At 45.8% G+C, this 13,735-nt stretch overlaps 1 protein-coding gene across 2 annotated transcripts in view; it reads right to left on the bottom strand.

Moving 5' to 3' along the window:
• The window catches only part of CFAP99 (cilia and flagella associated protein 99), a 151,367-nt gene that overhangs the window by 1,920 nt on the left and 135,712 nt on the right, over positions 1-13,735 (bottom strand). The window contains exon 15 of one of the 2 annotated variants that reach the window (XM_019526491.1): positions 3,328-3,502. The exons of the other annotated variant lie outside the window; for it this stretch is intronic. Coding sequence (XP_019382036.1) covers positions 3,328-3,502 — 175 coding nt within the window. The remainder of the gene's footprint in view (positions 1-3,327; positions 3,503-13,735) is intronic. 2 annotated transcript variants of the gene reach the window in all.

Below are 13,735 nucleotides of genomic sequence, written 5' to 3'. Positions count from 1 at the left end.
AGGGCCAGGGGCTGTGGGGGGGAGTGAGGGGCACCAACAGGGCCATGGGGATGTAGGGGGAGAGTGAGGGGCACCAGCAGGGCCAGAGAGTTGTTGGGGGAGAGTGAAGGACACTAGCAAGGCTGGGAGGCTGTGGGTGGGGAGTGAGGGGCCTGGACCTGCATTCTGTGATTAAAGGGGGCAGGGGGCGCAGCTCTAATTTTTCTATGATAAAAACCCCCAAATCAAATACCAAAGTATATGGTATTCAGAATTTATTTTATTATTGTGATTGAGACACTGGTAGGCTTCCAATTTGCTTTCAAATTGTAAATATATCAACGTTGTGTTCAACTGATACCTATATATAGTGGTGTTTCACTTTAATTACAGATTTGGGGGAGGTGTTCTCAGAGAATCTGTGATTTTTTTATCAGAGAACTTGCGATTTTTTTTATCAGGGAAAACTGGGATTCCTGGTGATGAATAGAACCAAATCTGGGTGGGTTGACCAACTTGATTCATCTCAATTGAACAGATAAATTTTTCTACAAAAATGTTAGGTCACAGCAAAACTAAACAACATCTGTATTGTTGCGCAGTCTTGCCTCCACCTGATATTCTCCCTCTGTCACCAGTTTACTCTTTTCACAACACATCAACACTCAGCTACATAAGTCCCCTGTATCAAATTCTACAGGCATGCTGACTCAACAACAAGATTCACAAAAGCAGCACTCTGGAAAAGCTCAGCACACAGAGACAAAGCAACTTCACATCTAATTGATGCCAAAAATGCTAGAATAACTTCTCTCCTGTTTACAGTGCATTTGTCTTTGTAGCCAGTTTTCTAAGTTGTAAATGTAATTCTATTTTGCATGAATTTAATGGTGAGTGTATGTGGTTGAGTGTATATCATCCCTTGCATTCAAAGGGATTATATAGAGTAAGCAAAGCCAAAATGTTAGCTTTGGGTTTTAAGACAGGGAGGGGATCTCATTCTTTCTTGCATTCAGGGATCAAGCAATACAATATAAGAAAGGAAAGATGACGTATAGACATCTAAGCCCAAGAGAGGGCTTAGAACTATGGGGCTGGAAGAGATCTCAAGAGTGATCTAGTCCAATCCCTTGCACCTACAAGGGTTTTGCTCTTCTTAAACCATATCTATCCGGCCTCTTTCTCACACCCTCATAGGAAGGAGATTCCGTAACTTTTCCTGGTAGTTTCAGCATCCTGTTCTGATCATGAGGCAATTTTTCTAGGGCAGTGGTCACCAACCAGTTGGTTTCAATTGACTGGTCTCCACGATTGGGAGCGGCAGGATGCACGTGGATAGGCTAAGCTATGTCCCCTGCTGCCTGGGTTGGGCTGGATGAGTGGGGTCAGAGCCCGGGCAGCTTGTCCAGGAAGCGGGGGACAGGTGAGGGGGGTCGGGGCAGGTGGAGGGGGGGCATGGTAGAGCCTGGGGTGCCAAAAAGTGGTCTTCACCATCAAAATTTTAGAGACCACTGTTTTAGGGCCTCGATCTAAATCTGGTTTTCTATAGTTTAAACTCCATACCTTTTGTCTTGCCAAAGAAGAACATTGTTTTTCCATCTCTTTTATGGCAACCTTTCAAATATTTGAAAACCTGCTATCATGCTCCCCACCTTAATATGCTTTTCTTGGAACTAAACACACTCAGTGTAATGAGTCAGTATTCCTGCTGATGTGATGAACTGTCCTTCATTGCCTGGTGTGCTGGCAGGAACCTGATGCCGCACCAAATGGCCTTAAAACCAGCAGAGCACACCTTGATGAGTTGTCTGCACAAGTCTCCTGGTGAACATGTAGACTACCTTGACTCTGGTATGTTGCTTGATACTTGTGTCTGCTCAACTATGACTCTTAGTTCCTAACCCTGGTGTCACCTGTGGCTTCCTATTTCTGGCTCCCTCTTCCTGACCACATCTTTGGTAATTTGACTCTGGCTTGACCAGTGGATCTAGACCATGGGTGTGAATCTCTCCTGACTCTTGGGTCCGGACTTAAATTCCTAAGTCTGGGCTTAACCACTAGGCATGACTGTCCATGACCTTGTTGTCACATCTAGTTCCTTTAGCCTTTCCTTGTATCACTTACTTTCCAATCATTGTCATACTCATTGCTCTCCTATATCTCCAATTTCTTTACATCCTTCTAACAAAGTACTACCCAAAACTGGGCAGAACACTTCAGTAGAGGCCTAACCAGCACTGAGCAGAATTGTAGTATCTCCTCCTGTGTCCTGCAGATGCTGCTTCTGTGAATCCAGCTCAAAACTACGTTTGTCTTTCTTGTGACAACATCACATTGCTGGTTCGATTGTTATCTATTGCAACCCTAAGACCCTTCCTGGCAGGGCTCCCGCCAAGTTGTTTATCCTCCATTCTGGATTTGGGCTTTTTTCTGCTCTGTGCAGCACCTTACATTTATCTTTGGATTTCACATTATTTATTGCTCCCTTTTTCAGATGCTTTTGAATTTTAATTCTGACCCTCTAGTATGTTGTCAGTGCCTCCCACTTTTGTGTCACCTATAAGCTTGGTGACTCAGGACAGGCATGGGAGTCTGCTGTAATGAACTAGGTCATAGGTGGTCTTGCCTAGTGGTTAGGGAAGGTAGGAGCCGGGCATGTAATCTAAAACATGGACTGATTTAGGAGCCAAGTTACCAGATCCAAGGGAAAATCCACAAACTGGTGTCCAAGAACAGAACCAAGCAGGGTCAGGAACCAGAAAGTCAGAGAGGCTTACCGAAGCTGACTTTAACCAGAACTATTGGCTGCCTGGAGTCTGTTACTACAGCTGGAACTAAATGGAGAAGTGGCTCTCCCAGCAGCCAGCCAGGAAGCTCAGGCTGTGGCCAGCTAGAGTCATTAGCTGGGTTAGGGTTGCCAGCCAAACCCCCAGGCAGATATGGCCCATTAGGCAATCAGCCCAGGCTGGGCTGCCTTAGGGCCCCTAACAACTGCAAGTACTTTCTTGAATTAAGATTTAAATAATTTCTTTGCTGATTGGGGGTGCACTTAAGCATAGACCTACAATAACACATATGATAAACTACTCTGCTCTTTGTGGCCTTGAAGTGGATTACAAAGCTGTAGACACATCCTCAGAAAGGTTTACCATTATTACACTATTTAAAGTTGGAAATACAGCTTTCCCCAAGGCAAGGAATTGATTCCTACTAAGGGTCCCTACAAAATAGCTCTATAGTTGTTATTTCAACAGAATGGCTGATTTAACCCTAATCTAACACTTTGCTAATGCAGCTTCAAAATAGTAAGCCCATCATGACTGCTTATTGTAATAATTATTTGCTTACTTTTTGTGGCTCCCAGGGCCTCACTGCACTAGTTTTCGGGGGTGTAACCTTTAAGAGTTCAGCCTGCTTTTTACGCTCCATAGTTTTTTCTGTAATCTTTTTCTGCAGATTTAAAACACGCTCATCTTTCACAGGTCCTTCACTGAACCGTGACTTAATTTTCTTTTCTTCTTGCCTGCAAGGTCAAAAATAAAAGGAAAAAGGGAGACAAAGCCGTATGGATAATACTGATGCAATAAATCCAATCCTGAATATTTGGAATAAAAATATCTTACTTTATAAACCACTCATTAGCTTTTTTACCTCTGGGGACCAGCTAAATTCAATTTAGGTCTAAATGATAAATGGAAATGACTAGTTTGAGTCATGTCCGCAGTTTGGAAAAAAATCTCTGCTTGCTAGATAGCAGGACTAGTATATCTAGGGCACTGCAAGCCAGGCCTGGTATTGTTTAGGCAAAATGGGGCTAGTTCCTGTCTCAATAGTGTGGCCATTATCTAGACAGTACGATCAGTTTTTCATTAAACTTCACCCCAACAGGTTTTTTTTTCCAGCTAAAGTATATTCCTTTTCATGTACTCTCAGCAGGCCAAATTCAGAATAGTCACTAGTGGTAAATAGTGTGAAGTGTGAAGTGGGGAGTGAGTTTAGGTGAGCATAAACTGATAGAAAAGTGCAGCAATAATATTAACAAACAAGTGCAACAAAAACTAAGGTAACTTATACTTTGCTGCTAGTCTTCTACCCTTCTGGAGAGCAAATTTTACCAGTTTATGCTTTCTGACATCCAACAACCTCAATTGACTAATGGCCCTTGTCACATAGGTTATACCAATTTACATTTACACTTACTTATACTAACTTACTGATATGCATCTTGCACTTCTATTTATATTGCCTCTGAACTGTAGCGAGTATTATTAACTCATATTATTAAGCACTGCAATCATTTTATAAAAAAACTATGCCTCTCAGGCCATGTTCAGGTGGTAGTGGATGGGTCCTTCTCGGCCTGGAAGGACGTGGGAAGTGGGGTCCCACAGGGCTCAGTCCTTGGGCCCGCCCTGTTCAACGTCTTCATCAGTGATTTGGATGAGGGGGTGCAAAGCACCCTGTTCAAGTTTGCTGATGACACTAAGATGTGGGGGGATGTGGGCACAATAGAGGGGAGCAACAGGCTACAGTTGGACCTAGATAGGTTACAAGGATGGGCGGAGGAGAACAGGATGGGGTTTAACACAGACAAGTGTAAGGTGATGCACCTGGGGAGGAACAATCGGCACCATACATACAGGCTGGGGAACTCCCCTCTTGTCAGCACGGAGGTGGAAAAGGATCTGGGAGTCATTATTGACTCCAAGATGAACATGAGTCGGCAATGTGGGGAGGCGGCTAGGAAGGCCAACTGCACCTTGTCGTGCATCCACAGATGCATCTCGAGCAGGTCCAAGGAGGTGATCCTCCCCCTCTATGCGGCACTGGTCAGGCCGCAGCTGGAGTACTGCGTCCAGTTCTGGGCGCCGCACTTTAAGAGGGATGTGGACAGCATGGAGAGGGTCCAGAGGAGGGCCACTCGTATGATCAAGGGACAGCAGGGTAGGTCCTATGAGGAAAGGTTGCGGGACCTGAACCTGTTCAGCCTTCAAAAGAGAAGGCTGAGGGGGGATCTTGTGGCCTGTTATAAACTGGTTAGGGGGGATCAGCAGGCGCTGGGGGAGTCCCTGTTCCCCCGAGCGCCGCAAGGAGTGACCAGGAACAACGGTCACAAGCTGGCGGAGGGAAGGTTTAAGTTGGACATCAGGAGGCGCTACTTCACGGTCAGGGCGGCTAGGGTCTGGAACCAGCTTCCAAGTGAGGTGGTGCAGGCTCCCACCCTGGGGGTTTTTAAGAGGAGGTTGGATGACCACCTTACTGGGGTCGTTTGACCCCAGTACTCTTTCCTGCCATGGCAGGGGGTCGGACTAGATGATCTGCTCAGGTCCCTTCCGACCCTAGAAACTATGAAACTATAAAGTGAGTGGATGCAGCTCTGCTGAAGCCAAAGGTACTGATTACAGCAGGTCTGATATGGCTTCTCTCAGCTGACAGGGCTAATAGGACATTTTCTAATTCAGTCCTGAGTTTTGTAGAAGGCCATATTGGATTTATGTGATACAGCATTTCTCCATAATTGGTTTTACTGAAAATTTTAACAAGATTCTTATTGATTTCTCTAGGTAGTGTGTTGCTTGGGGCATTGCTGGGCTGATATGAATTGTCTCTATTACTAAGACAGTCGCAGGCTACATTTCCAAGGGCCACTCCTTGGAATTGTTTATTATGACAGAAACCTCCCTCCCGCGGGTCTAAGTCCTCAATGTTTTAGCATAACTCAGACCCCCCTGAGGGTAAGCATCAATGTCAAACAAAGAAGCAAGGTTTTTTGGTGATATCTTTTATTGAACCAACTGTATAGCTGGGGAGATATAAGCTTTTAGCTAAAAGATTTTGGGCATAAAGTGCCCTTTTTCAGGTGTGCTTAAATACTTGCCTAACATCTCTCCCAACTGTACAGGTTGCCCAATAAAAAATGTCACCAAAATAACTTTGCTCCTCACATATTTCCTGAACCATTATGACTACAACAACACTTCAGTCTTATTAAAACAACAGTCCTTCTCAGGGCTGTTTTTGCTCCAAGTGCTGAAGTCACAGAGTCACTCAGAAGATCTATTATGGTTTTGGGCACTCCTCTTTCCTGGAGAGGATATTTCTGGTTCATTCTGGCCCTTGCAGAACTTGAGTCGTTCCGAGGGCAGGAGACTCTTATATAGCCCATCCCCTTCACAGAAAGCATTACTAGAATCCTGGACTTCAGTCTCAGCAATACCCAAAAGCCAAATTAAGAGGTAGGTTTCATAGTTTCATGGTTTCTAGGGTCGGAAGGGACCTGAGTAGATCATTTAGTCCGACCCCCTGCCATGGCAGGAAAGATTACTGGGGTCAAATGACCCCAACAAGGTGTTCATCTAACCTCCTCTTAAAGACCCCCAGGGTAGAAGCCAGCACCACTTCGCTTGGAAGTTGGTTCCAGATCCTAGCGCCCTGACGGTGAAGTAGTGCCTCCTGATATCTAGCCTAAATCTACCCTCTGCCAGCTTGTGACCATTATTCCTGGTCACTCCTGGCAGTGCTCGGGGGAACAGGGACTTCCCCAATGCCTGCTGATCCCCCCTGACAAGTTTGTAACAGGCCACTAGATCCCCCCTCAGCCTTCTCTTGTGGAGGCTGAACAGGTTCAGGTCCCGTCGCCTCCCCTCGTAGGGCCTGCCCTGTTGTCCCCGGATCATGCAGGTGGCCCTCCTCTGGACCCTCTCCATGTTGTCCACATCCCTCTTGAAGTGCAGTGCCCAGAACTGGACGCAGTACTCCAGCTGCGGCCTGACCAGTGCCGCATAGAGGGGGAGGATCACTTCCTTGGACCTGCTCGAGATGCATCTGTGGATGCATGACAAGGTACGGTTGGCCTTCCTGACTGCATCCCCACACTGCCGGCCCATGTTCATCTTGGAGTCAATGATGACTCCAAGATCCTTTTCCGCCTCTGTACTGACAAGAAGGGAGTTCCCCAACCTGTAGGTATGGTGCGGTTGTTCCTCCCCAGGTGCATCACTTTGCACTTGTTGGTGTTTAATCCCATCCCATTCTCATCCACCCACCCTTGTAACCTGTCTAGGTCCGTATACAAATGATGTATACAAATTGTGAAATTGGATCTTAACCCCTAAGTAAACATAATTGTTTAGACTTTCAGTGCAGGCAGAAGTGCAGCTCCCAGTTGTAACTCCCAGAAGGATTTTTGGAAAGCGTTCTGAGTTACAACCTTACCCCAGACCAAACACAAGTTCACTGTCGGTTCCAGAGGAGAGGAGAACCTAGTTGCAGCCAGCAAGAATGGCTAGGGCTCTCGGCCAGTGCTTGCTGTTTTCTGAATGGGAGGAGGGGAAGGCAGTGGAGGGAACTCATTCTTGGGGCTCTCCAGCTGGTGCTGAAGGCTGGGGTGGGTGAATTGGAGCTCCCCTCACCTTGGTGTGGGGGCTGCAGTACACCTGCCCACCCTCCAGGGGATGCTGAAAACCCCCCAGACTGAACTCCCCCTGCTCCCTTTCCCCCCTCCCGTTCTGAAAACAGTGACAGGCTGGGAGATCAGCAGACACAAGTTACAAAAAAGACACAACGTTTTGTAACATCTTTATCTGATATCTCATGCAATGAGGGGCTCAGATTTTCACCCAATCCACCATTTTTTAAGCTGTTTGCAGCCATGCAGTTGTGTTTGGTCACAGCTATAAACTGCTTTCTGTGGCCAGATCAGGCAAAAATTGTCACTACTGTCTGCACCTTAGGTTTCCAAATTCTTAACTGCCTTCCTTTCCCTAACCTGTTAAATTCTTTACTCTATACAATGCTACATGGTTTAGGATAATGCTTCCCTTTCCCAGCCCTAAAAAGCTTTTAACATGTTACAATGAGTAATAATAATATTATTCTGTGGCTCTAAAAATTATGCCCTAACATGTAACCTGAGAACCCACCTGCCTTATGTTTGTTTGCATAGTAATAAGGCATTGTATTATTTAGAGATGTCAAGTGAGAACATAATAATGAGATTTCCTGTAAATATTTGATGATCAAACTTAGTGAACAACAAAATCTTCTATAAATGCAAAGAAGGATTCTTGTAAACACAGATATTGGAGTAGCAACCAAAGGTAGAACATTATGGAGTGGTGGTATCCAAGCTAAAAACAACTGCCCATTACAAATCTACTATTATCTCCCAACTCACTATCTCCTTCATCCCCAAAAGAAGCCAGCTACCTGAAATCTGAAATGCCACTCCTCATCACAAGACAGACTATTTCTGGGACATTTGCAGGGAGGTGAATGGGGACCAGAAAAGAATGTCAAAGTTCTGGTGTTTTGAGACAAGTGGTATAGACCTTCTGGGACTCGGAGGAGAAAACTCATGTGCTGTTGGTTTGCCCACTCAGCAATTCTCCAGATGAGCTGAGCTGACACCAACCTGGAATGGGACCCCAGAAAAATTCTCTGAGTAATTCAAAGGAAGAAGCTATGGTAACTCCATCCAGTTTATGAAACTATATATAAAGGCTATATTCTGTTTCGATTTGGAGGCAGGGCAGCCAGTTCGCCCTTCCTTAAGGATGTATACACTTTTGCTGGCTTATTTCATACTATGAACTTCATTGCATCATCAGCTCAAGGAACTGAAACTTTAAGGTGCTTTGCTTTTGCACAGGTTTCTAAAATACTAAGCATTCAGTCTGTGAGATGTTCTTCACACCCCTTTTTGGTCCCAAACACAAGTCTTGTGTCATCTGGAGGATAGGGGGTGGGGGAAATGACCTATCAGTTTGGAAAGTGTTTTTCTAACATTGGTTTTTATAAAGTTTTTCTCAACTCTGGGGCTCATCACATATTGGAAGCAGCCTGACAAAGTCCAGTTTGATGGCCTTGCAGAAAACTACTTTTAAGTACCGGTATTTATACAGGATACAGGTGGGATTCTTAACTGGAAGTTAACAGATGAATGCTAACTTGTGGTGGGATAGATATAATCCACACTAAGGCAGGCAGGAAAGGGATTAACTAGGGCTTCACTAAAGCAGAAATGCAAAGAAAAGACACAGGAAACCTTTCTCCTCTAGGCTTCTAACTGCAACTCGTTCTGATACCACTGGCCGTGTCCACACCTTGTGCTACCACTAGTTGTCCCGGGGGAATGCCTGTACCATGTGCCAGAGGGTGGGATAGGGAAGGCTGGGCCAGCACTGGGCTGGCCCCAGCAGCTTTACCTGGGGTCCCGGGGGCCTCCTGGGTCTGTAGCAGCAGTGATCCTGCTACTCCGTGCCTGGCTGGCACCCAGTGTGTGGCTCCAGGCTAGGCTCTGGTTTTGAGCAACGCATGCTGCTCCTGTGTTCACCAGTCCACTTTCTTTTTGTGCAGGTTTTTTTGAACCCTGACTATCTAGGGGTCAAACCCCCTCCCACTCTGTGCTGTTTTCTTGCAGTGTGGAGAACAACTGAATGTGCGGTATGCGCATGGCCACGCTTGTCTGGATGTGGCCATTGTGTACATTCATCAGAGTGCAGAATTTGTTTCACTGTTGCTACATATGGAGCACATACTTTTGTTCAATTATGACTAACATAGACACATCTGTATAGAGCTGGGATGGGCAAAATACAGCCCAAGGGCCAGATCCAGCCTGCCAACAGATTCAATCTGGCCCATGGGTGGACAGATGCTAATTCATTGGATCTGGTCTGCGGGTGGCTGGCAGCTCCACCCAACAGCATCAGCCCTTGATGTGGTGGAAGAGGTGACACAAGCAGGGTGCAGGGCCCTGGGCAAATCAGCCTGAGCGGGGCTCTGCCCCCAGATGTGAGGAAGCTGGTGGCAGATTTGGCGGTGGGGTGCCGAGTGGCTGGACATGAAGCTGGCGACAGCATGGAGTCGCCACGCCGCTCCGCCCAGCTCCATGGTCCCCGCAAAGTGTGGAGCCTGGGGTGGTCACCTTGATTCGCAACCCCCCAGGGACGGCCCTGTGTGGAGGCATCAACCAACGAACTAGTAGGCAGGGCTTCTGCCACAGCAGCTAGGCATCGTCAGCTGTGAACACCACTGGCAAGTTTAGGAGTTCAGATGCAGAACCTGCCAGTGGTGTCCAGAGCTGATGCCGTCACCCTCTCAGTATGGTGGAAACTCCCAGCTGGAGTCCCAACCTGGAGCCTGCCAGCGGTGTCAGCTGTGGACCCAGACAGGAGCTTCTGTTGTGCCAGGTGGGCATCAGTATCAGCTCTGGACACTGCCAGCAGGTTCTGCATCAAGGCTCTGGGACCTGCTGGCTGCCCCCACAGCTGACACCACTGCATGCCTGGCACAGCAGAAGTTCCTGCCTGGATCCACAGTGGAGTATCAGGGCTTCTGGAAACTACAGCTCCAGCCAGGTTCTGGAAGGAGAACAAGGGGGAGAGAGGAGAGGCAGAAGAGAGAGAGAGAGATGGATGTGGCCTTCGACAGGTCTCCAAAACACATTACGTGGCCCTCTAGCTGAAATAATTGCTACCCCTGGTATAGAGTGAAAATGGCCTGGAATACCATATTCAACTACTTTCAGATGAAATGGGCTTTGTTTTAAAAATAAAAGGGTTGGTTTTATATTTACCAGTGCTACAAACTCACCATGGAAACTGAAAATCAAGCTGGCTTCCTTCTTATAGTTTCATAGATGTAGGGTTGGAAGGGACCTATTAAATCATTGAGTCTGACCCCCTGCCCTGGGCAGGAATGAGCGCTGAGGTCAGATGAGCCCAGCCAGGTGTCTGTCCAATCTCCTTCTACATACCTCCAAGGAAGGGGACAGCACCACCTCCCTCGGAAGCTTATTCCATATTTTGGCAACTCTTACTGTAAAGAATTTTTTCCTGATGTCCAATCTGAATTTGCTCTCTTTCAGTTTGTGGCTATTATTTCTAGTTTCCCCAACAGGCACCCTGGTAAACACTGTATTCCCTATTTCTTGCTGCCCCCCATGATGAGTTTGTTGGCAGCCACAAGATCACCTCTCAGCCCAATCCCAGTGTGGGGCCAGCATAGGGTGGTGCTGGGCCTGGTTACCTAAGGTAGTAGCTAATAAGAAATCACTCAGGATTAAAGCTGTCCTAGGGAGGTGAGAAGGGAAGAGAGCCTAGGGAGGGTTCTGCAGCCCCTGTTGGGTTCATTATTAAACTACAAATGGTGAAAGAACTGGGCCTGGAAACCAAAAAAAATCTTCCAAGTCTTTAGGCTCGCTAGTTCTGCTCTATGGCTTTTACTTTATTTAAATTGTTGATTTAATTGAATCAAATGGACTCATGTTTTCAAAGGATGTCCAATTTTGCATCTAAAAAGCAAATGCGTAATTGCATATATTCTATTTACAAACACAACTGGTTAATTTTACAGAGCTGCAATTGTGAGAATTCTTGTTTTAAAACCCAGGCAATAATCACTGGATCTATTCTTTAATATTTGGGCACCTTTTCCTATTTAAGGTCATAAATGGCACTTCGGCATATCTAGACACCAAAGAAGCAATTCGACTTCTCTAGTGTATAATTAAATGCATACATTGAAAATGTACTTTTTGTATTTTTTAAACAAATGCTAATATAACACAAAATATACAAGGAAACTCATAGTTGGGACTGTTGTAGATTACAAGAAGAACAGACTGTCTTCTCGGATTTGCTAGTCAATTTTCTCTCAAAGATCTGGTGCAGTTCAAGACTCTGCACTTCATAGACCTTGACTTTTTCTGCCCTTTACCAAATTATTTCTCTTACTTATTTTGGCTGGGAAATGAATGTATGAACTGTTAGCACCTGTGATTTTAATCTGAAGCCAGGGGGCCAATGTTTTTGACATTTAAGTATGCCATATTATTGTGCTGACTGACACCATGTAATGTTACATAAAAGATCAAATACTGGTTCCCTGTTAAATTATTAATTAAATACATGCAGAGTCTTCACTGCAAAAAGTTACTGTTATTCATAACAGCATTTTCTCAGTCTGAAATAAGCATTTTGGATCTGTATAATCAAAGTTCATTGTTGATAGATTTCCTTCTTCTTTTCAATCTGCAGGATTGATGCTGGATGGCAGGAAGTCAAAAGCTAGATTCTCCATACTACAAATGCACACACTGAAAAGAAGTGTTGACAAACATCACCACAGTGTTGTGAAAGATCAAAATATTCTCCCTTATGGGTTATTTATCCAGCTTTTTAAATTATTCTTAGCATGGTCTTTAACACAAACAGCTCATTAGGTACCCAGAAAGAAGACATTTCTGCAAAGAAAGTTTCCTGGTGGACCAACAAGGTCATAACGATGGCTATGTAACATCCTTTTACATTGCTATGTCATTTGTACAATCTGAGACATGGCAAAATTGGACAAGGCAAGGTGGCTGCATCATCTAATATTTGTGGGAACCTTTTCCTCCTTTGAGATTATAGAAGCATCTCTGAGGAAACCTTGTGACTACCTCCAGCAGGAAATCGTTTGCAAAGTAAAAAGGAACAAAAACAACTACAACTCCTTTGTTTCCAGACATTGCTCTGCAGTAGCTGGAGGTGAAAGAGGATTGTGGATATTTGTATGATAATAAGTACATTAAGCAGTTGTCTTGCTTTGCTTTAGAAATCTCAGTTGCAGCACTGCCTAAACAAGCCTATTTGTTACACAGTGGCTTGGGGGCTGACTAAACAAGAAGTCTGTTAAGCTGGCACCAGCTAAAATACCCAGGCTGCAGCTTAATTCATAGTTACCTTCAAACCATTTTACAGCACTCTGGCAGTATAGACATGTACATTTGGTGGAAACTATGACCTGAGGGTATCCTCACAAAGGGCTTCCCTGATGCATGCAGTTTCATGACAGGGATCCTGGTTTTCTCTGTTTAAAAATCACAAATTGTCGGATTAAAACCCCATGAGTTCTTTGATTTAAAACCCCCGAAATCCGCATTCTTCCGTGATTAAAATGAAATAGTTTCATAGTTGGTAGGGTCTGAAGGGACCTGAGCAGATCATCAAGTCCGACCCCCTGCCATGGGCAGGAAAGAGTACTGGGGTCAAATGACCCCAGCAAGGTGTTCATCCAGCCTCCTCTTAAAGACCCCCAGGGTAGGAGCCAGCACCACTTCTCTTGCAAGTTGGTTCCAGATCCTAGCCGCCCTGAACGTGAAGTAGCGCTTCCTGATGTCTAGCCTGAATCTACCCTCTGCCAGCTTGTGACCATTATTCCTTGTTACTCCCAGTAGTGCTCCGGGGAACAGGGACTCTCCCTTGGCCAGTTTATAGATGGCCACCAGATCCCCTCTTAGCCTTCTCTTGTGGAGGCTGAATAGATTCAGGTCCCCTAGCCTCTCCTTGTAGGGACTGCCTTGCTGCCGCCTGATCATGTGAGTGGCCCTCCTCTGGTCCCTCTCCATGTTGTCCACTTCCCTCCTGAAGTGCAGCGCCCAGAACTGGACGCAGTACTCCAGCTGCAGCCTGATCAATGTCATATAGAGGGGGAGGATCACATCCTTGGACCTGCTTGTGATGCATCTGTGGATGCATGACAAGGTGCAGTTAGCCTTCCTGACTGCATCCCCACATTGGTGGCCCATGTTCATCTTGGAGTCTATAATGAGTCCAAGATCCTTTTCTGCCTTTGCACTGGCAAGAAGAGAGTTCCCAAACCTGTAGGGATGGTGCTGGTTCTCTCTCCCTTGGTGCAGCACCTTGCACTTGTCAGTATTGAATCCCATCTGATTCTCATCTGCCCACCCCTGTAACCTGTCCAGATCCAA

Source organism: Gavialis gangeticus, unplaced genomic scaffold, assembly GCF_001723915.1.
Source record: "Gavialis gangeticus isolate Ggan-Ray unplaced genomic scaffold, GavGan_comp1, whole genome shotgun sequence".
NCBI classification, from domain to species: Eukaryota; Metazoa; Chordata; order Crocodylia; family Gavialidae; genus Gavialis; species Gavialis gangeticus.
Note: the sequence above shows the minus strand (reverse complement) of the source record. Positions and strands in the feature narration are given on the sequence as shown.